The following is a 25,229-nucleotide window of genomic DNA, read 5'->3' as shown; positions in this document are numbered from 1 at the left end:
ATCCAACTTTGTGATAGAGTACAAGCTTGAAGAATGAACTCATTTCTAATTGAGCTATGAATTAGAAAGGAAATACAGCCTTGCAAATGCAGTGTCATTGTAAGGTTTAATACACATGGAAATCCTTATTTGGACATAAGTATCTCTTGAGTATGGGAATAGGAGTCAAACAATTTTATAGTCTGATGCTGAAAATGTTCAGTTTGTATGTTAAGTCAATTTCTTTACTGGGTTAAGGGGATTTGCACAAATCACAAACTACAAAAACTGTAGTTTTGTTCTGCATATTAAAGAAATGCCTATTATCTTACAATACTCATTTTCTACTTCCAGTGGCTACAGCTCACCATGTATGCCTGATTATCACTCATTTTGCATCTTCTCTTGGATTATTGACTTAATCAGCCAAAATTCAAGTTACAAGATACTGATCTCTTGCACATCTCCCTCTTAAAAATTACATGGAAAGGAAGTGTAAATTCAGCAGATTTGTCCAAGGAAACATCTTATGGAGAAGTAACAAAAGCAATGAAGCATGTTGTACACAAGAAGGGAATCTGCTCTCCTGATGGCATCAACTCTAGATGCATGAGCTTCGTTGCAAATCAAAATTATTGTTCTTATTTTGAAACAGCACCTCTTCTTACCGAGATATTTAGCGGGCAGCAGAACAATTTACACTACAAATTGCCAAAATGCGGTTCATCTGATTGTAATTCAACTTATTTGAAAATAATGACTCAAAATATTTAACTATCTAAATTATTTTCATATAATTTTGTTATATGTTTAATTAATCATTATTCCTGTAGCCAAAACTTCCTACAATTAGGCCCGGCAACAGAATATATCTATGTACGCAGATGAAGTATTAAACAGGATGTATCAAATGACAAGATAGATGGCTAAATATTGTGGCTGATCTATAGGTGGTCCTTGACCATTCATTTATAGCAACCACTTGAAGTACAACAGCACTGGGGAAAAAAGTGACTTTCAACAGGCCTAGCACTTAAGACTGTTGCACCACCACCCAAAATCATGTTTTCACAATTTGGGTGCTTGGCAACTGGCATCTATTTACAATGGTTGCAGTGTCCTGGAGTCATGTGATCGCTGTTTGCGGCCTTCCCAGCCAGCTTCTAAGAAGCTAAGTCAATAGGAAGCTGGGTTCGTTTAACAACCATGTGATTCACTTAGCTACAGTGACTAGCTCAACAACTGTGCACAGTGGTCATAAAATCAGGTGCGACTCACTTAACACCATCTCACTTAGCAATAGAAATTCTAGTCCCAATTACGGTTGTTAAGTCGAGGGGCTACCTGCAATTAATTTTGTTCCTAGGCTGCAGGGAAAACATTTTAGCTAAATTATAAGTTTGTTCTGGCTGCAACAAACTGACATATTCAGCAAGTCTGGGTTCTCTTACGGTAGAACTTTTATAGAAATCTGTATTGACATATAAACAAGACTTCTTTTATAAGACATTTTGCACATAGGATTAACTGTGATCTAGTGCTATGACTACATTTGTTTAGAAACTGTATTCCTTATGCCATTTTTAAAAATGCCATGCAAGCAATGGTTCCATTACTGGGGATAATATGGCAAAAGTTGCATAATAAATAAATGAGACCTCTTTCACTGGATCTGCTGTGTTAAAATTACAAAACAAAATAAAAAAAAAAACCCTGTGAAAAAGTGCTACTTGTAGATGTCCAGTTTCTTTTTTAACAGATGCTTGTATGGATTTGTAAAGACGATTGCTATCCAATATTTTTGCTTATGTTTGGAATTGTGGCTTTGGGAAGTTGACCTTTGAAGTGTGTGGAGTAGCTAGGTAAAAACAGTGAAACAGGCTTCATACTAGAGGGTTTTGTTTTTTGTTTTTTTTTCTTTTGCTATACTTTAATTTAGAGGCCAGAGCTTGAACCTCAGCAATTTTAAGACATGTGGACTTCAACTCCCAGAATTCCTCATGGTTGACTGGGGAACCTTTTTAAAGTTACCAAGGCTGAGAAGCACATAACCTTAACCCATTTTTTTTCTCAAAAGTAAATGACATATTTAAATTATTAAGTAAAATCTGAAGAAAATAAATAGACCACACCACATCTCTCTTGGGATAAAGTAAATTTATTTTGTTTTCTTTTTGCTGTTTATCTTATCTAATTCACAGCTTTGTAGCAAAAAAGGAAAGACTAAATCATTCACTGAAACAAACTGAAAAAAGATGTTAGTTAAACAGTTATAGCATAGTAGATATGCTATTTTTCCACCTGGTATTTTTGCAATTACAGGAATCTGTTCATGCCTTAAATGATGTGTTGCTTTAGACCTTCTAGCTGCATTAATGCACAGTACTATGTGGAGCACCTGCTTATATGTTCTGTGGAAACCGTTCCTCACAAACTATAGATTATCTAGGAAACTCAGTGTTTAGAGCAAGTTAGCTGCTGGCTGCCCGAATACTAATTCTTAATGTATCTGTCTTTAACATATTTGCGCTATGAAACACATATCCCCAACTTGCATTTAAAAAGAAGATAAAATGTCATGTTAGATATATTATATCTAATGTCATTAGAATGCAGTCCAGAGTTTTTAAGATGGGTGCTTTGCCACTTTATTAAGATATTGTAGCTTTTATGTTTCAATCCACTGTAGCCCAGGTAGTGTCTCAAAGGGCAAATAGAAGCTGGGATACTTGCAAGTGTTCTGTTATTTAATGGGACAAAAATGCAACCAGCTACCAAATACCTGAATTCTACAGCAGCTGAAAAACACAACAGTCCTCCACAGCAGAACAATTAATGTAAAGAAACACATTCACCACACACACACAAACACAAAACTTAATGGCATTTTAAAAACGCACACCTCTTATACTGAAGAAATATGTTGGCATGCAGTCCAAATACATTGCATATGCAACCTGCAACAACTTACTCAGACATCAGCCAGCACGCAAAACTAAACACTTCCCACACATTTCAATAATGCACTCTGCGATTCACTCTGGCAACTTCATTTCTATCTCCTTTTTTTCAAAATAAATATTTTCTAAAGATAAAGTTAATATATTTGTGGAAATAAGACAAAAACCTGCAATTTTCCAGAATGTGACAATCTTCAAAGTACGCAATCTTGATGCATCTGCCTTACCATTCTATCAATAATCAGCAAACTCCATTTTGCCCTCTTTGCACCAAGATTTCTAGAGCAACCTAAAGGAGCATGCTTACATTTCCAACTAAAGAGGTATAAGTACAGAAAACAACCTCAAACCAAACAAATAACCTGAATCGCAAGAGAACAACATTTCAATTCCACATGAGAGAACTGTGGAGTTTCAATAGAACACACGGAAGGAGGAGGAGTTTAACTTTCTGAGTCATGTAGCCTCATTTGCAATGATTCTTCTCATTAAGAAAAACATATATTATAGAACAAACTAATAATAAAACTTGGCCACGCTTTTATTGCTGAACAAGTTTTAATACAAATTTTGAAAGCATCCCAAAACACACTCATCCTAAATGTACATGCGCACACACCCAAACATACATACAGTCCTAAACAGTAAGATACACAAATAAGCAGTCCAAGTTATAAATTGCAATTACTGATGTCAAGACATTTAAATTATTGCATATCAAGGCACCATCCTCTTCCAGTTAAAATACTGAAAAATTAAAATCCTTGAAGAGGATGCAAAATTAAAATTCACGCATTCACATAACTAATAACGCTCTCCATATATTTTTCTTCACAAAAATACTTCCTACCTCTGTAATTTAACTTCAAACATTCAATTAAGAATGAGCTATATTTTAAAATGTCATTCAATATTCAGCTGTCTACAAAATGAAAGTTTTTGCAGCCTTTCAAATAAGCATTTGAAGGTTTCCTTTAGCTTGTTTGATTTCAGTTCTCAACAATGTCATGAAAAGAGGAGGCACTATTGCCCAGAAATCACACACAGGCTACAGAAGATGTTTAACAATAGAAGTGAATTGTTCATTTTTGTTCTTCTAATATGTATATATTGTCTGGTGTAGTTAAGCTCACAGTCAGATACTGCTAGACTAATAATGAGGTTTTTAGCTTTTCTATGGAAGAAAAACCAGAACTGATGTCACAAACAGTAGATGAAATCTAAATAGGGAACCACTTTCTGAATACCGCTAATTGCAGCACCAAAACTTTCCCAGACAGCACTGACCATATACACATTTCTTTCTCAAACACATATGCTATTATTCTTTCAATTCTTACATTTGTCACACTGCTTGGTTTTGCTCCCTTAAATGACAGCACAAAATACATGCAAAATTCTCAGCTTCTGCTTGGGTTTTAAATCTTTCCAGTTTGTGCCCAACAGCTTTTTAACTTGCAATTATAGGAACTGAAATTTAGTCAGTTGGTGTGAAACAAGATGGTTATCAAAAACACAGGATTCTCACAGGCTTAGCTGGATGAAGCAAGTAAAAATATGTAAAAGTTCACTTACTTCAAATGCCAGAATGGTCATAACTTAAAATTCTCAGAATCGAAAAAATAGTCCCAATATTGTGGCAAGAGAGCACTAGGTATAAACCTAACCAAAAATGTTTAATATAAGTTATATTTACTGGTATTTGTATTATGGTGCCTGGAACTCTTAAAATAACCGGGAAATAATAGTATGTTTAAGAAACAGGTATTCTGCTGTCTTAACAGTATGTTCTCTGCCACCCTAAGATTCTTTGGAGCCAAAGTAGACCCATAAAATCAAGTAAAATTGTGATTGTGTAAATTTCAAATTTTAAACTGAAGCCACAATATAAAGTAACTCAAACAGTGAGCCAATTGTTCATTCCCACAGCAAAATATCTCAAAGACTTCAGTAAGAAAAAAAATAAGGAATTCAACAATCAGGTGGTATTTCTAGCCTGAGTTCAATAATGTTTTGATTAATATTAAAATAATCCAAAACCAGAAACATACATTAACAGGGGATCCTACATATAACATGAAAACTGATGGTTAAAACACTTATATGTAGGGTCCCAAATTAAGTATAAAACATTACTCTGAATACCAAGTAATAGATAAGCACACTGCACTTATTTGCACAATGTAAGTAAGAGGGAAGGTAGATTTTCCCCCTAAAAAGTGAATGGTATAAACAGTTATTTGGCATGACTCTGTCATTCCTTCCTTTACAGAGCTGCGAATAGATTCTGTCTCTGTAGACAAAACAGAAAAAGGCATGTGTTCTTTTTGCACTCCAATGATGAAACAGGAGGAAAAAGAAAAGAATGAGGTGGACAAGGCATGTAAAATTACTTGTGTATAAAAAAATACTTCCCAATATGGGAGGCTGAAAAATGTCATGAGTCAATCTTGCTATCATCCTCTGCATGCTTCTCAATATGTCCGACTGCATCCTAGAGGCAGAAAGGAAACAGGATTGATTTCAATTAGCTCAGATTTTTATACTTCAATGACCAATAAAAAAAATTAAGCATATCAATGATACATTCCAGGCCAGGGTACATCCAAGATTTGAGACAGCACTAGTCAGAGTTCAAATGTTCTTATTAAACTTCTTACATTTTTAAGTTTTAACCAGCAAGTTAAAAGCATCCTCATACTTTTACTGGCCAGCTTTAGCTTTGATTTGATTGGTTTTTGTGAAATGTTGTACGATATGTTCAGTAGTTGTTTAGTGAACTCTTTGGTACAATAATGTATGTATATCACCAATATGTAAGTAACATTTATGATAGAAAAACATCTTATAAGGCAATCCGATGAAGGGATGAGAAGAATAAGTGATGATAGAATGAATGCTGCTGGGCTCACAAGGAAAGAACAGAACAAACGGGGAAAGAGGGGGAATCTGAAGGGAAAATAAATATGTCAACAGCTAATACACTTTTTAATACTTCTATAATCTGCAGACAATAGGAGAATTGTAGATCAAGACCCTTAAATGGGTCTCTTTTCCAGTTACTACTATTAAAGAACCAATAGCAGAATAAAAAGGGCCCCAGACATTTTCTGTCACTATATCAGGAATAGAATTTCCCCTCACCTTACGACACAGTGGCAGCAGGACTGCCAATTAATTGGGCACCTTTTTGTTCTTAAAAGACATATTAAAGTTTTTGTAGATTGCTCTCTTCCCAAGCTACAAGAACTACACTCCAAATAATTCCTTTATCTTTCACCTTTTATCCAATTTCTTTGCTACATACCTGTTTGGAACTTTTCCTGGAGGTGAAGAATGCATCACAATTCTTCCAGCGGCACTTCAGAGTTTGAAAATTCGGATTTGTGTGGTCATTTAACAAATGCTGTTTCAAGTGGTCCACAACTCCAAATATAAGTGAACATCCATGCCACTGATAAGCAAAGTAAACAAAACTGTTAGAGGGAATGGCTGAAAGCTAGTGGAGACGTTAACAATGGAACCATTATTCTGCAGTTCATAAATGTAAGAAAGAGAAAATACTGAACTAGAGGAAACTTAATTAGCTTGATTTAGTAAAAGCTAACTCTGTAAAACCATAACATGGTACATTCATTCATTTTTGTCCACAGCACTCCCTTCAGAAATTTTTCTCAGCATCAATTCTGAAATAAATTGGATTGAGAGAAAAGTGGCTGACCCCAAATCATCCAAGGAGCTCCCAAGGTCTCCTGGATTTTATAATATCTTAACCACTATACTGCACAGCTCTGTATAACACAAAGATTTTCAATCCTCCATTGACACTGCAAGTATGAATAGGACTGAAATAACCAAAACTGTAAAGACCACTTCAATCCACCTCTAGGAAAAAGAAGGGAGTCAAATGATAAACTTGAAGTTTTTGGTCGTTTGAAAGATATACTGACATTTGTAGTCTTGAATTTTCTGAACAGAAACCTGTCAGCAACTGCGCCAAGTTTGTTTCATCCCTCTAGGACACTACAGCCAAATTCTTTGCACCTTTCATCCAAACAGAAAAAGCACTTCATGCAATCTGCTCCAGAATACAGCATTACATGAAGGAACTATGACAGGGGTCCCCAAACTTGGCAGCTTTAAGACTTGTGGACTTCAACTCTCAGAATTCTCCAGCCAGCATAGCTGGCTGGAGAATTCTGGGAGTTGAAGTCCACAAGTCTTAAAGCTGCCAAGTTTGAAGATCTCTGAACTATGATGTTCCTCATGCTGAAGGTGGGAGAGAACTGAGTGACCAATTTCTTGTCTTCTCAAAGCACCCATATTAATATAAGGATTGCTTGAAGGGGACAGAGACCAGCTCCTGCTTTTTCAATTTACCACACCACACCTGGTTTGTCTCTCTTAAGAATATTTTGATTACTTAAAGTACCAGAAGCTCTACATTTGTCCAGAGGATTTTACCAAGAAGAGTGTTGTCATTACAGTGACTTCACAACATATACATTGTCTGAAAACTATGCTTTTCTTGCCCTGACAGGGGAGAATCATGAAGAGAGTCCTGTTTCCAACAGCTTTCCTTGGGGTACAAATGGAGGACATTTAGGGATGGGCAGGTGACCCTTGGCATCTTTCTGAGCCCACCCCTGCAAAGAATATTTAGAATGGCTGGAGTCAATATTTTCAGCCATTCTTAAGCGAAGACTAAACTTAGGGGTTTAAAAACTATTTGAGATTTATCTGGAATCTGGAATGAACTAATTGCTTTCCATAGTAGGTAAAGAATTTGATTCAAACTTGGCTTAGAGAGTTGATTTATGATGTCTGATACCTTATGCCGAGCCTACCTTTTAAATGAACAAATCAATCAGCCAAATTCATTATAGTTACCCAACTGCAATTTTAACTATTTCAACTATTTGGTTTTGTTGACATTTTTATCCTATTTATGTTACATTTTTTGTGGATTCAACAGGCTTCAAATATTACGAACAACTACATGAATTTTAGAGTTTAAAGAGCAAAAGTGTTTTTTCTTTACCCAACAACGATAGTTCTGCATCAGGTTAAGCCGCACTGCTTGGATACTACCATCATAGCAACCTGTGTAGATCTGAAAAGAGGAAAAAAAGAATTCTAGAATTAAAAGAATAAAAGGACATGAATATACTAAATGCAGTAGCCACTGGTACTATGTTTAAAATTCTACTATGATTAGAATATCTATTTTCTGTACAGTAGCTTATATATTTTAGTGATAGAAAAGCAAAATGTTGAAATTAATTCTATACATTCCTTTATCACTCAGTTCATAATGGTTGGATTAAGGGAAACAATTCAATTAGTATTTTGTATACTGAACACATAAAAAACCTTTTTAGTATGAAGTTTTTTTTAAAAAAATCTTGAGATATCAATAACAGCAAAACAGCTAGTACATGTAGGAACACAAAACCTAAGGATGAACTGTAAAACTATTCTGCAAAAGAAATCAGTAGTAATGTTTAGAAAATGTACATTAATATGCAACCAAAGAATGCAGGATCATTAATTGAATAAAGTCCTCAGTTACACTATAGAGTTATTAAGTTCTGTAACTAAACAAGTGGTTTAACAGTATAAATATCATTAAGTGTTTGAGTGGTTATAGTCTGCTCCTGCGAAATAATTTTTGCATGACGTCAATAGGATAACAAAATATAATGATGTCATTCAGGCTGTGGAGACAATCTCTGTTAAGTGCCCAATTAAAAATTAAAAAAAAATAGACACACATATGCCCAGAAACCTTACCTAGTTATTTAGACTGTTGGTTAAGCTAAAGTTGCTATGCTTTTCAGATTTCAGTTGGTTTAGGCATCTCAAATGTTAACGTTTATTCAAAAGTTATCTGATGCTTTTCACAGATTGAAAAGAGTTGGGTAAAATTGTATTATTTTATCACAGTTTAGTTGTTTTTACAAACAATCCAACTGGGCTACTTTATAATAATAGCAATATCACTTAAGACTTATATACCACCACAGTGCTTTACAGCCCCTCTAAGCGGTTCACAGAGACGGCATATTGCCCCCAACAATCTGGGTCCTCATTTTACCAACCTTGTAAGGATGGAAGGCTGAGTCAACCTGAGCCAGTCAGGATTGAGGGAACTGAACTCCTGGCAATGTGAGCAGTTAGCCTGCAATCCTGCATTCTTACCACTGTGCCACCATGCAGGAAAACAGGACTACCAAATTTACATAAATAATACTAAATACTCTCCAGATTTTCTGGACTCCCACAGTCCCTTACCCCTGGCCATCTTGCAAGAGCAGATAAAGAGTTTGGAGTCCAATCCAACTACAGGGCATCAGATCTTCTGATCTGTGAATTTACTTATGTCTTTTGTTAGAGCCTGGCTAGAATCCAGAATAATCCTCCTTATGCATATAGAGAAGTGGTGGTGATTAGTTTGGTGGTGATGTTCTTAAATATAAGATACAAATGCCTGTTATCTTCCCCCAGGTGACAGATGCTCCTTATGGGGTGCTCTAGTGGGTTTGAGGACATCTGGCTCTTTGGATACAGCTTCTAACAAATTCATAATTGCTTCACAGTCCTATTTCCCAACCAGAGGGAACCAAGCATGAAGTAACTTGCAAAACACTATCTACAAAGCAAGCAAGAATAATGATCTAATTCTGGATAGCCATAATCATAAGAGGAAAATCCCTAATATTATGGAAAGGGAAAACAAAGTGTTACCATGCTCTTATGAATGGTCATGCACATAATCATATCCGAATGTCCTCCATAGACTTGTAAACGATCGTGAGACTTGGTGGAAAAGAGGGGAAAAAACAAAGAAAACTTGTTAGGCATGTAATAAGCCAATAAGTATATAGCTAAAGATTTAGTTACAGTAAACTCTATGTAAACAATGTTAAGAAAAACAAAACAACCTGCTTCTTTGTCCCACAATACTAGTTCACTTATTTTAAATACTCATTCCCAGCCATAGACTCTCCCAGATGAAAAGTTATCAAACAGGAAAAGTCATGTATTTATCTAAATAACCTCACACGCTTTCAGAATGTATGGCAGGCAATGTACATAACCTAGGGCAGTGATGGCTAATCTTTGCCAGACCGAGTGTCCAAAGTGCGCACGCATGCACGCATGAATGCGTGAATGTGCGCCCGAACCCCCCAAATGCAATGCGTGCCCATTCCCTACGCCCCATCCCCACGCATACAGGTGCCCTGCGCATGTGCGCGTCTCGGCAGAGCTGAGCTGGGGCGATAGCTCTCATGCCCACAGAGAGGGCGCTGCGTGCCACCTTTGGCACATGTGCCATAGGTATGCCAACACAGACCTAGGGCTTTCACCACAACACTGTTATCTCATGGCAAGTAAGTTTAGCAGGCAAAACAGACAATCCAGCAGCTATTCTTCCTAGAGAAAATTAGACCCTGAAGTCTCTGCAACTCCTACAGGAGATAAATGGTAGATAGATAGATAGATAGATAGATAGATAGATAGATAGATAGATAGATAGATAGATAGATAGATGATAGATAGATAGATAGATAGATAGATAGATAGATAGATAGATAGATAGATAGAATGGACGGCCGGACGGCCGGATGAACAGATAGAATTCTTTATTGGCCAAGTGTGATTGGACACACAAGGCATTTGTCTTTGGTGCAAATGCTGTCAGTGTACATAAAAAGAAAAGTTACATTTGTTAAGAATCATAAAATACAACACTTAATGATAGTCATAGGGTACAAATAAGCAATCAAATCATTTAAAACCCCAATTCAGACCTAAAAGAATTGCATCAAATTAGATCTCATGAAATATTTGAAGATGAATACACCACTTGGAATCAAAGAAAAACAAAGGATATCATTTACAAAGATAATGATCACATTCCACTTTAAATAAAATCAGCTAGATTTTTACCTGCAACTCATATACTCGAACACACTTGTCTAAACAGGCTGTTACCATCACTTTTCCCAGGATGTTCACAACAGTTACTGCATGGTTATGCCCCTTGTATATCCGTACCAGCTCCCCAGTCTGCAACAAGATCATCAGGATAAATGGGTATGCACAGAGAAAAAAAAAATTGATTGTTTCTACTAGATTCTTATAGACACCTTCCTTTTAAGAAAAAAATCTTAAAGAGGATATGTTTCTTCTTTAATTTGTACTGTTAATAAAGTGAGCGTTGTAAGAAAGATTGTTAACTGTCTAGCATGAACAACACTTTCATACGGCTTTCATATGGGATCAATCTTTATGTATTTTGTGTAAAAGCTTATCCTTATCCACCATCATTCACAAGAAATAAAAAGATGCATCTGAGAATTGGTATTCTTCTCTTCTCTCTCTTCTCTTCTCTTCTCTTCCTATTCTTATTCATTTATTGAATTTGTATGCGCCCCTCACTCTACCAAGCAACTGGTTTACAATGTCATAATTAACATAATTAACATAATTTTAATAATAAATAATAATAATAATAATAACAGAATAAAACAATTACAGGATTAAAACATTAAAGCATCATAGTAAAAACTAATATATTAAAATTACTATTAAAATTGATAAAAAGAACCAATGCATAGTTGGAATAGAGGTGAGGTCTTGTATTAGTCTACTAGCCTTCTCCAAAATGGGATGCCCCTATCAGGGTCCCAAGTCAGTTGGCAATGCCAAGTTTTCAGGCTCTTTCAGAAGGGCAAGAAGGTGGGGGCAGATCTCAGTTCAAGGGGCATGACATTCTGCAACAGAAAGGCTCTTTTCCATTATCCTGCCAGTCACAGTTCCTTGGCTGACAAGATCCAGAGCATGCCCCTTCTGCCTCCCGGCTTGTGAGTTGCCTGGGACTCACTTAATGACCCTGTGATCCTCACTTAATGATGGCAATAAGGAGTGTTGCTGGGATTGTTGTCATTATAAATTGTGATGTACTTTATGACTGCGTTGTTTAGTGATGAGAATATGAAATGCTTCATACTTCTTTTGCTTCTAACAAAATAATTTACTGCTAAATTAGTGTTGCTAATTCATTTACATAAATTTAATTCAATTTTAAACAAGTGTTCACAGAGAAAAATACCTAATACTTAAACCTGAATCTTGCCTGTAGATGTTCTGAGAAATAGAAAAATTAGTTGCTTTAGGAAAGTTTCATGCACTTTTATTTGACTAGACAATCGTGCCAGTTAAAAATATGCTAGTAGCCCTGTTTCATCTACAGTAAATATGTGGAAACAATGGCTTGATACAGTATTTTAAGAAGAAATTCATCAAATAGCTATTATTGTATTATGATCCATTAAAAAAACAGTAATTGAGACTGGTATTTCACAGATTAAAATGAAATGACCTTTGAACAACTTACATGTATGTTGTGGGCATGGACAGATTGGTCACTGGAACCGCTGAAAACCAGATCATTCACAACCTTGGAAAATAAAGCCAACAGCCAGATTACATACAATATTTAACCAGAAATACTTCATTCCTTACCAGTTCTCACGTTTAATTGTCACAATATATTTACAATGAATGAATCACCTCTAGAGAATGAATTACAACGCCAGTCTAAGCACCAGCTGCAACAGAACTGCATTAGACGCAACCGAATTACCCACAGACCTAGTTAATACCACATCTCAAGTCCAGCTGTGCTTCAAAATTACTATTATCTATTAAAAGGAAGGGGTATTTTACATCTCCAACTGATTGATCTGCAGAGCATCAAGTAAGGCCTCCCTCCGAAAATCCCACATCCTCTCCCAGCTGACATATATAAGATGTCTCTCATCTTACACCTCCTCAGAACTGAGGAAATAGCATCAAGCAAAAAAAATAAAAAAAAATAAATAAAAAAAATGGAATTTCATTTACAAGTTATGAATTGTTTCAAATGGCTGCATTTCAATAAAGGTCTTCTTTTTAAAGTACTTGCCTTCATACACAGTACTGTTTTGCTATGACCTTCAAGGGTTCGGAGCAGCAGTCCATTTCGGGCATCCCGCACACTAATTGTACAATCGTAGGATCCCACAATCAGTAGTCGTCGTGCCCCTTCTTGAGCTGTAGCCAGGCAGCTAATCGCCCTAGGACCATGACACTCAAAAGTATCAAGTTGTCGGTTGTTCTTGGGGAAAAGAAAATACAACCCAAACACACGTTATGGTCACAATTATTTCCTTCCACATCCAAAAGCACTAAATTCTTCTCCTTCTAATTATTTGAATGCCTTCTCACAAATTCCAGATTCCCATATAACTGGACTTGTAAAACAATGTTTTTTTTCATTAAGAAACAGTGTTGTTTACTTTTTAATGGAGTGAATTTCTTTTAAGATACGCTCTGCTCCATAGCAAATACTTACATAATTTTAATTTTGAACAGAAAAATAATTCAAAGAAACAGATAAGGGGGCATGGACTCCTTTCCCAGTAACTACTCCCCCAGGCATATTTTAGTCTTATGTCTGATTGTGCTTATGCATCAACTAACCTCTAACTGTGCCCAGGTAGATCTTCCCCTTATTTCTTTATGCAAGTCGAACTTCAAACATTATTTGTCCTTTTCAGGTATCACACAATATATTAGCCTTTCTTCTGGGAGATTAGCAATGTTTACATCTCTTATACTGACCTTTATATTAAAAGTGACCACATTTCCATTTGCAAGGCCGGCGTAAAGGATCCTCCATCTACTGTGCAGGCAAAGCACACGGTCATCCAGTTTAAATTGATCAATAAGTTCTCTTGTCTAGTAAGGAAGAAAAAGTAGGATTTACTAAACTCATAGTAAATAGCCTTAACAAGCTTTGAAAGCATATTATTTAGGAAACACTCTTGTACATTGAGAAAACCTAAACTGATACATGTACTATAAAGGTTAAAGGAAAGTTTCATTTATGTAGCAGTTTAAGTTTCTCAACATACAAGCAAACTGTTGCTTTAGATGTAAGTCTGCTCCTGAAAACCACTGGAAGAATGAAAAACTGAATTCTAAATACAAATGTAACTGTGTTCCTTTCAAGTCTCCTGTGTGGTCTTCTGCTCTAAACGTAAAAGTAATGCACACACAGTATTGCCTTTTGTAAATAAAGCACTACCAAGAATTTTATCAATCTGAGACCAAGGAATGCATACAATAATAAAAGTATAAAAATATTTTGGCTTAAATAATTTTTTTAAGTTGTTATCTAAGTATTATCATTTTGCATCAGTGAAAATGTTTTTACTTCTGGAAGCCACTTCACATTTTTAGATGCTCAGAAGATGGTTTAGATGCACAGAGCTGAAGAAATATCAGACATTCCCAAATGTCTGGGAAGGTCTACCAGTGCCAATCCATCCTAACACTCACAATTGGCCTAGGGAGAAGATGAATAAATTCAGAAACCAGAATTACAAAAGGCAATGCATTTTCCTCCTGGTTAATTAGTTGCATCAACCATTATTTCAATACTTACCTTGGCGTTATAGCAATTTATATTGTGATCACTGGAGCCAGAGTAGAGTGCTGCATTTTTCCCTGTTGTCTGAATTACCAGGAGGCAGTTGACTTTGGAAGCGTGCCCTTCAAAGACACCCACACATTTCCTGTTCTATGAAAAGAAGAATGAAATGTGGTCAGAATGACTTTTAAGAGGTAGAGATCACCCTTTTTGAAAGAAAGCAAGGACCATACATGAGATCATGGGGGTTTTGGTTTGTTTTTAGTTTTATTAAAATTATTTGGGGGCTTGCACCTCCGCTTCTGTGTATTTCCCATGTCCAAAGCTGAAAGCCATGTCACCAATTCCTGACACTTACAATAGAGGCAGCTCTTAGAGATATAAGAAATTTAAGGCGCATGTGCAACTACAGATATAATAGTTCTTGATTTACAACCAATCATTTAGTGACCATTCAAAGTTACAACAGATCCTTCCAAAAGCTACTTATGACTCAATTTCAAAGTTACGATGGCTGCAACACCTTCCCAGTGTCATAGGAACACATTCTGGGCACTTGGCAACAGGCTCACTTTTGCAGCATCCCACCATCATTCAACCGTGATTTTTTAAATGCTTTTTGCCAGTCTCTGGCATTTACTTACTTTTCCAGCAAAAAGCACCCATAGAATAAAGTGGATACACATAACGAACGTGGTATTTACTTAATGACCGCCCCCAATTTTTTACAAAAAAACGTAAAATTGGTCCCAGTCATTTAATCACTTACTAACAACTGCAATGACATGATCAATTTCAGGCTCAACTACAATTGTTAGTTGGGGACTGCTTATGTGCAAACTACGTGCCTAATATTGTCTTCTAGCAAGTTCTGCCATTCCTTCAAGAGCTGCAACTTCATATGAACTTAAGCTCTGTAAGAAAACTTTTGACACCACTTTCTCATGAAGCAGTATGCATATGTCTGCATAAACCTAGGAACAAGAAGTTACTTCCTTTATTGTTTTGAATTTTTTTGTATTTCCATCATTTCTTTTCCTAAGAGAGATGTTAAGTATCATATGGCATTCACTAGATTTGATTAACAGCTCCCAAATATTAGTTTCTAAAACAGAGTTCTAATAATATTTTAAAGTGTCCTACGTCTCTCCCACAAAACTGAATAGGTTTCAGTTTCATCTTAACAGATGTATTTATCCTAAGGCTGCTAAAAATTGCATTCTAAAAAATATTGAGGTCCCTACTTTTCCAGCTTTTCTAATTATTCAATCATTTTAATATCCCCAAGACTTTCTTTGGGTCAAAGAAGTCACAATCCAACTGCAATTTCTTCAGCAGGTCTACTTACCACTAAGTTATATGCACGGACAGTTTTGTCTGCTGAGCAGGTGTACAACATGTTCCCAAAAATCTGAATGGCATTCACTGATGCTGAATGCCCCTCAAATATCCCTTCTGTGGGATCCTCATCTTCACCTGGCTCTGAAGACACTTCTGGCAAATACAAATCAAAGTTTGCAATTAAAAATTCTGTTCATATGAGTGCACTTGGTCTTCTATAGTATTGGATATGGTTAATGGTTCCCCTTTGCCTTCCCACCCAACCATTTCTTCTTCCTTGTACCCATTACCCACTGCAGCATAGTGTTGTCCACATGCTCTCTTCAACGTTTACAAAGGCTACTAGCCTTCCATGCCGCTTCTCCCAATCCATAATAATCCTCCAAGGTCTGATCAATCTCCCTTATCTGCCCTATCATGAGCCACGGTGGCACAGTGATTAGAGTGCAGTACTGCAGGCTACCTTGCTGACTGCCAGCTGACTGCAATTTGGCAATTCAAATCACACCAGGCTCAAGGTTAACTCAGCCTTCCATCCTTCTGAGGTGGGTAAAATGAGGACCCAAATTGTTGGGGGCAATATGCTGACTCTGTAAACTGTTTAAAGCAGCATATAAGTCTAAATGCTATTGCTATTGTTATCTAACCCTTCCATTGAACAACAAATCAAGTTTGTTTTGATCCTGTTAATTGAAGGAGTTGAGAAAAGCAACCAAACTGCAACTTTGTCAAGGAAAAAATACAGTATAAAAAGAGTTACCAACTTTAATAGATACAGTCTGGAACCATATAGAAAAAGCTTGCTGTCACCACAGGAGAATATTAAGTATGAGGGGAAAAGAAATGGAAATTGATTGCATCGCCAGAAGAATCAAACTAACAGTCTCCAAATATATTCAAACATATGTTACAAATAAGTATAGCACCAAAATGATTAGCTTTGAACAATATTTTATTGTCGTCTAGTCAAGAAGATGACATTAAAGCTCCTCAAAAGTTTACTGAAGTGCATCTCAAGTTAGAAGTTGGTTCCAAATGATTAAATTCCTTGAGTCAAAATTTATCTCAAAGTAGCCTTTGAATTCCTTCTTCATACCGAGTAGATACAAAAGAAACACAGAAAGAAATAATAAGTAATTTACTGGCTAGAAGAAAGAAAGAAAATTTAATTTTCGCCAAACAGATCAAAGGGCAAGCAAGAGATATAAGAAACCTCAAGTCAAAGTCTCAGAAAAAAATAATTAGCATGGATATTTTGGAAATTTCAGAATATTTTAAAGTGCATAATTAAAGCAGTATGAAGAAACTGAATTCCAAGTAACAACTACATCTCTCCTCCAAAAGATCTTATACTTATTTTGCTGTTAAGAAAACCAATATGCAGACAGATGTACCTGATGAAGTTTTTGATCCTCGTAATGACGATAAAGGTGTCTGAGTCTCAGCCACACTATAGAAGAAAGAGGTAATTTAAGTAGTTTAGAAAAAAAAAAAACCACCATTACAAACTCAATACATTAGAATCTTCCTGGAAAAATATTCTATGAAAAAGGAGTAAATCTTTCTACAGAAATTACAATAAAACTTTTCTCAAACTTTATATGAAATAGGATTTTTGTCACAAATGTTTTGCTGAATATAGTTCGGTACGTCAAATTTAATATAATTGTTCTCTAAACCATTTCTCAGCTAAAGGTTTCCTGAATACTCCTTTAGAATTCCTAAAGAATTTCTAAATATTAAGAACACCAATTATACTGCCCCTAATAATATTCAACTAGCCAGATTAAAAGCTACTATGATGCAGATAGCAATCAGTACACATATAGTTTGTCGGCTCACCTTCTACCAATATCATCTTTATAGTTTACTCCAATCTCACTAGTAGAGCTCACTTCATCATGGCCCGACCGAGATGACTCTTTCAACAGTTTATCTGTGGAGCTCAAGGTATCTCTCTTAGAAGGGCTGTCTGGTTTCTCACTTTCCGATTCTGATGAGTTGATGGCCACCACTTCCAGAGGAGATTTAGGGACTTCCACAAATTCAAGAGATGTGTCACTATCATTCTCCTCATTTTTCCTCTTTCTTTCCTGAGCAGCCACACCATCCTCTTTCTTTGGAGGGGTGGATGTTGTTACTTTTTCCCCCTTGGGTATCTTTACAGTCTTTACTTTCCTAATTGGTTTAGAATCACTAACGTCCTGTTCTGTATCACTATTCTCAGGAACACGGGCTGCTCGGAATGCTTTCTTTTTTTTCAACTTTTTCTTCTTCTTGCTTGTTTTGAATTCCATGGTGACCATAGTAGAGATGGCCATCTGCTCGGGCTGTTCAGTTGACTGCTTATTATTTTCATTTACAGCAAGTTCGGAAGTAAATGACTGGCTTTCCAATGAGCCAATGCATGGTTCAGATATGGTACTGCCTGCTGGAGTTACCTTGCCTTGTGTTTTCACTGAGGATACTGATCCTGAATTAGTAGGGGAAGAATGGCCAGATAACCTTGTCCCTATCATATTTGGAATAGATTTCTGAATATCTTGATTTGCTTTTTGGAAATCAATTAGTTCCAACAATGACATACTAGCAGTGATAACTGGATACAGTGAAGGCTGTTGACTTGTATTTCCTGAAGAAAGAAGATGGAATATTGCTTTTCACCTAACTGAACAATTAACTGTTACACAACATGAACTTCATTATATATGACTTTTTGTGACAAATCAATAATCAATTCAAGCACTTAATCAGGATATTATTTCATACTCTGGGCCTAATACTAAATTGGCTCCAACTCCTGTAAATAGGATTGAGGCAAGTTATTTTCTCCTGTCATGACTTCTGCATCTATACAATATAGATAACAACGAAACCTTCTGGAAGATTGTTCTCAAGTTACATGTGGCAAGTCAATTGAAACATTTAGCTAAAATTGATATAGAAATAAGCCATAATTAAGCCTGGGAAGCCACAACCTTAGTACAATATTGAAGGATATCCAAACTGTTTGTGAAATTCTCAGGAAGAAGACATATAAATGCAATACCAACCTATGAGTGAATTGGGCTCTGACACATTTATTTACTGAAGTATTCAAATAAATAGTATCCCTGAAGGAAAAAAAATACTTCAATTAAATAATTGGGAATTGTTCTCTCCTTCATCCACAAGCTGAGTCATTAGTGAAAAGTCACAGACTGGTAAAGTGACACAATTATTGTCATAACCTTACTTCTTTACCACTTCTGCATGCTGTATATGCTGAACTCACTAAAGATTAGACTTGTTCACTAAGCAGCCCAGCAAGAGGATCAATATAGCTCAGTTTTCATCCAAAATTTAGACTCCATAATCACAATTAGAGAGAGAAAGAGGCAGAGATCAATTTATCTTTAATATACAGTAAACCAACATACTATCCTGCAAGTGAAGTTCTGCATGTGGGGAACGTGAAGTACTCTGTTCAGGAACGTTCATGCAGTCTTCTCTAAGCTTTGGAGACACAGCTTCCCGCTTGATTTGTATGGATGAATCGGGGACTGTGATGGGGGCAACATCACCAGCAGTCTGGAATGTAGGTTCAGCCTTTTCTTGAGCAGCGGCTGAAAAAGGAGGAGGGATCTGCGCAGAGGTAGGTGGAACAGCATCCAGAACAGGAGCAAGAAGACCTGCATTAGCAGTGGTATCCTGTGTCAAATGGAGCTTGCCAAGGCTTTTTTCACTTGAGCTGCTGTGATGTGGCTGTTGCAATTGCAATTGTTCTGAAGGCTCGTAAGTTTCTAAGAAGGGAGCAACATATTTCATATTAAAATATGTGGGTTTTTTTAAAAAAATAAAGAATATTATGTGGCACAAGTTCTGTCTTGTCGTTTTCCAAAGTTTCCAAACTCACTAGCACTGATGGGGTTACCTAGTTTGGGTAATGAAACATCTGTAAGAAAAGAAAAAACGAAGCTCAGAGAGCACCAAGGATCCTGAGCTACAAATATTCTCCTTTATTGGTTTCCAAACTCTGCATATACTTGACTTGTCCAGGAAGCATATTCCCTACCTGTTTCATTTCATCTTCTAATTCACATAAAAGCTGAGAGTTCTGTGAGATCGAGAGCCCATTTTTTTTCTATACAGCTTTCTTCTTTTAAACATCTACAGAATTTAAAGTATCCATTTGCCTTAAATTGTAAACAAAATATGGAACCTGCCGCCCCTCCCCAATATGGTGCCCATCAACGCCAAATATATTTAAAGGTACACCCCTTGGTGTCATTTCTTGTTCAATATTTTTCCCATTTTTTAATTAACAAGAAATAAATGAGATGCTGAAAATCAAAGCATCGGAGCTAAAATGTAGCACTTATTTACAAAGATGTTTCTGGGTGCTGGATAGAAAAGATTGATTGCAAATACTCCTTAATAAAATAACTCGGAGTCCACAATGACTATCAGTGCAAGAGCATACAAGAGAAGAGCAATTGAGGTTCACATAATGTTCAGCAAATGTTTATCTGTTTAAAACTTTAATAGGCTTTGTTACCAATCAGAAAGTGCAACCAGATTACTAATAGGGATGAAATCTTTCTAAACTACCGTCTTTCCCCGAAAATACGACCTACCCCGAAAGTCCTAGCTTGATTTTTACACATGCGCTCAATGCAAGTCCTACCCCCAAAATAATTAAGACCCTGCCCACTCCAGGATGCATGAGTAAAAATTAAGATGGGGTGGGGATGAGGGGGTGGAGCTATTTACCTTTGGACAGTTGCAGCCAGGCCTCGCACACCCCGACACCTGCCTTGCTGGCCCATTTCTTTTGCAGTCAGCAAGGCAAGCCTTTCCTAAAGGCCTCTGCAGCCAATAACAGAGCTCCAGATCCATCCAGAGTTCTGTTATCGGCTACAGAGGCCTTCAGGAAAGCCTTGCCGGCCCCAGAACTTCCTGAAGGCCCTTGACAGCGAAAAGGTTGGGGGGGGCATGCAAGTGAGGTGAGTCAGTGGACACCCCCCCCTCAAAATAAGACCTGGTGCTTTTTTTGATGGGGAAAAAATATAAGATAGGGTCTTATTTTCGGGGAAACACAGTATGAGGCATCTCAGTGAATATTACCAATCAGAGAACAGTATTGATTGAAACTAGATATATATGAAGTGGATGGTCCCTGGAAGATTTCCGGGTGATCTTCAAAACTGCAATGAAAAGAAGCAAAAATCCTAAATAAGTTAGGAAGTCCTTAGACCAGGGGTATCAAACTGGCGGCCCACGGGCCGGATGCGTCATATGCAGGCCATGCCCACCCCAGCTCCGCAAAGGGGAAAAAGTCATGAAATGTCACATGACGCCGCAAATTTTACACCCATGCTTTAGACCTTCCACTAAGCACTAATGAAGCAGCTTGGCTTCCTATTTCAATTAAACCATATTCCTCGATAGCAGATGATCAAACCTTAGTATAATGCACTTTGAAGACCATATTACTGAATGAATTCCAAAAGCCTATCCTGTCTCTTGATATTGAGCAGCTTTCTGAATAAAACCTGGCTGCTAATTACATTATGTATATCAAGAAATAAGAAAGCATTTCAGAGAGGTGGCAGATGAGACGGGAAGCAATATTAGAACATGTAAACCTTGTTGCTGGTATCCTTAAGATTTATATTGACTGTTTCCCTATGACTATCATTAAGTGTTGTACCTTATGATTCTTGACAAATGTTATCTTTTCTTTTATGTACACCGAGAGCGTATGCACCAAGACAAATTCCTTGTGTGTCCAATCACACTTGGCCAATAAAGAATTCTATTCTATTCTATTCTATTCTATTCTATTCTATTCTATTCTATTCTATTCTATTCTATTCTATTCTATTCTATTCTATTCTATTCTATTCTATTCTATTCTGTAAAGACATTAAAGATGGAAATAGACAAATTTTTGTTTTTGTAGAAAAACAAAAAAAGCTTTTCAAAAAGATCTCTGAACTCAGAAAGTGTTCCAAACTTGAAATGGTATGATGAGAATGGCTATACTAATACCAATTGTGCTGATTTGAACAAGCTAAAAATGGAAGGAATGAAATTCTGTACCAAAAAAAATTCTGTACTGTTCTGAAAAATGGAAGAAATGAACTTCTGTACTGCAGAGATGTCAACAACCAAGATACCATAGAAAATATTCCCTACTGACAAAACCCCCAATATTAAAAGATGAAATTACATCAGCACTATAGTTGTTAGGCTATAAGAATTGATGGAGCATCTACAGAAATCTGGCAAGTCAAAGATGGAGAATCTGTAAAAGTTCTAACCAAATTATATCAACAAATCGAGAGAACAACAAAATGGCCAAAAGATTTAAAAAGTAAATCTACATAACAATGGTAAAGAAAGAAGACTTAACAGTGTGTGCAATCTACAGCATATATCCTTAATTTCACATCCTAGCAAAATAATGCTTAGGATTGCCCCGCATAGATTAGAAAAGAAAATGTAGAAGCTGGATTTAGAAATCTGAGTAATTGAGAAAACCAAAGAATTCCCCAAATAAGTATATATGTACTTCGCTGACTACAGAAAAGACTTTTGATTGCGGTGACCCTATCAAGCTGTTGAATGTACTGAGGAAACTGGGAATGGGAGAACATCTCACTGTTTCCTGTTGTAAATGCCAGACGAAAAGCCAAGATCCAGATGGAACACAGCTCCAAGTCAGCCAAGTTACCTTGTAACCCCTGCAGGATCTGAATCCTCTGGGCCCTCAGAGATCCCATTTCGACTGATATCTAGAAAATAAAAGAGATTTAAATAAGGACCAGCAAATAACATCCTTCTGAAATTGGGAAAACAATTTCCCAAATAGATGCCAACTTATAAAATACCTGCTGCTTCAATACAAGTAATCGCTGGACTTCGATATAAGCTGCTTGCAGAGCTGATCGAGCCTGCAGGAGGCTTTCATCTACGCACGGTAATGATTTGCTTAATTCTTCCTCTCTCAGGGAAATAACCAACAACTGATCCACCTGAGAACGCTCTGAAAAAGAAAATGTTGCAAAACATAATGGAGGCGCATGTCATTTAGGAAAACAATTAGAAAACAATTGTGCATGTCAGCTGTTTGAGCTCCATCTAAACCTTATCAGTCCTGGGAACACCTTTTTCTTATGCATTCTGCAAAGCAAGTACAGGTAGTCCTCAATGTACGACCACAATTGAGCCCAAAGTTTATGTTGCTAAGGGAGAAATTTGTTAAGTGAGTTTTGCCCCAGTTTTCTCGCCACATTTGTTAAGTGAATCAATGCAGTTTCTTAAATTAGTCACACAGTTAATTGAATACGCTTTTCCCCTTCGACTTTGCTTGTCAGGAGGTCGCAAAAGGGGATCATGTGACCCTGCTTCACTGCAACCGTCATAAATGTGAGTCAGTTGCCAAGCATCCGAATGTAAATCACATGATCATGGGGATGCTGCAATGGTCGTAAGTGTGAAAAATGATCATATGTTACTTTTTTTCAGTGCCGTTGTAACTTTGAACAGTCACTAAACAAGCTGTTATAAGTTGATGACTACCTGTATGTTGTATTAGCTTACTGAAATCATGAAGGATCATGAAGACAATTAAACTTCTGCCTCCACACGGAATACAATTATTACTATACACAAAACTCCTAAAATATAAATTTAAGGCAATAATGTGATGTTAACTGACTGCAATCACCCACCTTTTTTTCCTTTGATCTTCCTTCGTTTAGTGTTTCTTTCTAAACTTGGGATTTCAGGACAGGAGCCCTCCTAGAAATTAAGATTAACATTTCTAATTAGGTAATCCATGGTACTTTAAGGCTTTGTAAATCATGTTCAGAACTAATAGCAATTCTTTTCAATGAGAATTATTTCAAGTGAAGTAATTAAACCACTGAACTGTCATTAAAGTATTGAGGCATGCTTTTTTTTTTAATTGCGACCGCAGTTTGATCCACAGGCAATCCTCATCTAATGAAACACATGTAACCAAGACTTTGCATTGATTTTTCATTACGGATACCCTGCCTAGCAAGAACTTGAGACAAACATTAGTTTGAAAGTGATAAAAGCCAGTACAATATTTTTATGACCTAAATAAGCACCCACATAGCAAAAGGATAAATATCCAGTATACCTCAGCTTTTACAACCTGGATTTCAACTCCTACAGTCTCTCGTTCAACGTGGTAATTGACTGTGCTTACTGGGGAATTAGGGAAGGTAAAACTGAATACTTTTATGAGATTGGAAAAGGCTGCTTTAGACTAAAGTAACTGTCATGATTAGGAGTCTCTTTAAATAAACATGCTGAGGTGGGATTCTACATTAAATGATTATTTTACCAAAGTACTATTACGCTTATGGATGTTTTTCATATGCTGGTTCATGGATTCAATGGCTACAAATAAAATGAAATCACTTCCAATAGCATACAGAGAACTTACTCCTGTTGCTCTTCTTTTCTTTCCCATTCCCTGGCTATCATTCTGCTCATTGCTTGATGTATAGCTGCTATCGGTAGCTGCATCCAGAGCGCTGATGTCTGCAAGGCCAGAAAACAGAGTGGAATGTTCTTCTGCACTCTCCAATGTTCCTTTGGTTTCGGATGGATGAACGGCACAGTCAGGGCTTCTCTGGTTTTCGCTTGTACTAAAGATTGCGACATTTGGGGTAGACTGGAGGCTGAGTTTCCTTTCACTTGAAATTAAATCAGTTCTGTCGCTCTTGAATGGGGAGGAAGGAAGAGAAGATGACTCCTGTTTCACGGTAACCACAGTATCTTCTAACATCTGAATTCTGCTTGTTATATCCTCAGAGTTGGCAACTGAAGCAGATTGTATCAGCTTGTCTTCTTTACTTGTGCCTTGATTATTAAAGAAACTGTAAATGGAGGCTGTCTTATCGACAGCCACGCTGCTTTCCGAGAGGCTACGTTTCCTAACTGTTCCTGGGGAACCTATAGATATCCCTTCCCACTGGAATCCTTCAAGACTGGTGAGGTCAACGTTTTCATCCAACTCAAGGCCTTCTTGTTCATTCTGGATGAGTGGAACCATCTCAATGCCAAACCTTAAAACACAACCATGAAACATTTGTCAGTGAAACTTTTTTTTTTAAAAAAAAAGACACAACCACTTCTCTCAGCTAGGTAATTTGTCTGCTAAGCATGGGAAATTCCTGGTTGTAAGGCTAGACTGTGGAATTAGAAAGTTATTCTAGAAGACGTCAAGGGCAATCTACTTTCTATTGCTGTTCAGAAAACTACATGGATGCGTTCATGAAGTTATATAAGGAATATAGCTGGATTTGAAAGAATCTTTAAATTTAAATTTTATCTATAAATACATCAGCAGCATTACCAGATTTCTCTAACTATGGAGATCAATTATTTTATCTTTTAAAAACTGTTAATTGGACTTAGCATAAAACCAAGTTAATATTTATAGC

The 25,229-nt window shown here is 36.7% G+C and overlaps 2 protein-coding genes across 3 annotated transcripts in view; one reads left to right on the top strand and one right to left on the bottom strand.

Moving 5' to 3' along the window:
• Positions 1-1,673, top strand: part of CAPN3 (calpain 3) — a 30,350-nt gene extending 28,677 nt beyond the window's left edge. Inside the window, exon 23 of the mRNA XM_070939909.1 lies at positions 334-1,673. Coding sequence (XP_070796010.1) covers positions 334-360 — 27 coding nt within the window. The 3' untranslated portion in view covers positions 361-1,673. The remainder of the gene's footprint in view (positions 1-333) is intronic.
• A 444-nt stretch (positions 1,674-2,117) lies between these two features.
• Positions 2,118-25,229, bottom strand: part of ZNF106 (zinc finger protein 106) — a 40,882-nt gene continuing 17,770 nt past the window's right edge. For both annotated transcript variants that reach the window (XM_070939890.1, XM_070939898.1), the window contains exons 6-22: positions 24,227-24,851; positions 23,481-23,550; positions 22,638-22,792; positions 22,481-22,541; positions 19,182-19,544; positions 17,605-18,394; positions 17,157-17,212; positions 15,770-15,915; positions 14,437-14,571; positions 13,611-13,727; positions 12,913-13,104; positions 12,343-12,405; positions 10,893-11,012; positions 9,687-9,758; positions 7,981-8,052; positions 6,247-6,393; positions 2,118-5,433 (exon numbers count right to left, since the gene is read on the bottom strand). In XM_070939890.1, the coding sequence (XP_070795991.1) occupies positions 5,377-5,433; positions 6,247-6,393; positions 7,981-8,052; positions 9,687-9,758; positions 10,893-11,012; positions 12,343-12,405; positions 12,913-13,104; positions 13,611-13,727; positions 14,437-14,571; positions 15,770-15,915; positions 17,157-17,212; positions 17,605-18,394; positions 19,182-19,544; positions 22,481-22,541; positions 22,638-22,792; positions 23,481-23,550; positions 24,227-24,851 (3,241 nt within the window). In that variant the 3' untranslated portion in view covers positions 2,118-5,376. The remainder of the gene's footprint in view (positions 5,434-6,246; positions 6,394-7,980; positions 8,053-9,686; positions 9,759-10,892; positions 11,013-12,342; positions 12,406-12,912; positions 13,105-13,610; positions 13,728-14,436; positions 14,572-15,769; positions 15,916-17,156; positions 17,213-17,604; positions 18,395-19,181; positions 19,545-22,480; positions 22,542-22,637; positions 22,793-23,480; positions 23,551-24,226; positions 24,852-25,229) is intronic.

Source organism: Pituophis catenifer, unplaced genomic scaffold (assembly GCF_029215685.1).
Source record: "Pituophis catenifer annectens isolate HBS135680 unplaced genomic scaffold, rPitCat1.0.hap2 SCAF_1, whole genome shotgun sequence".
NCBI lineage: Eukaryota > Metazoa > Chordata > Lepidosauria > Squamata > Colubridae > Pituophis > Pituophis catenifer.
This window is presented reverse-complemented; position numbering and strand designations above follow the sequence as displayed.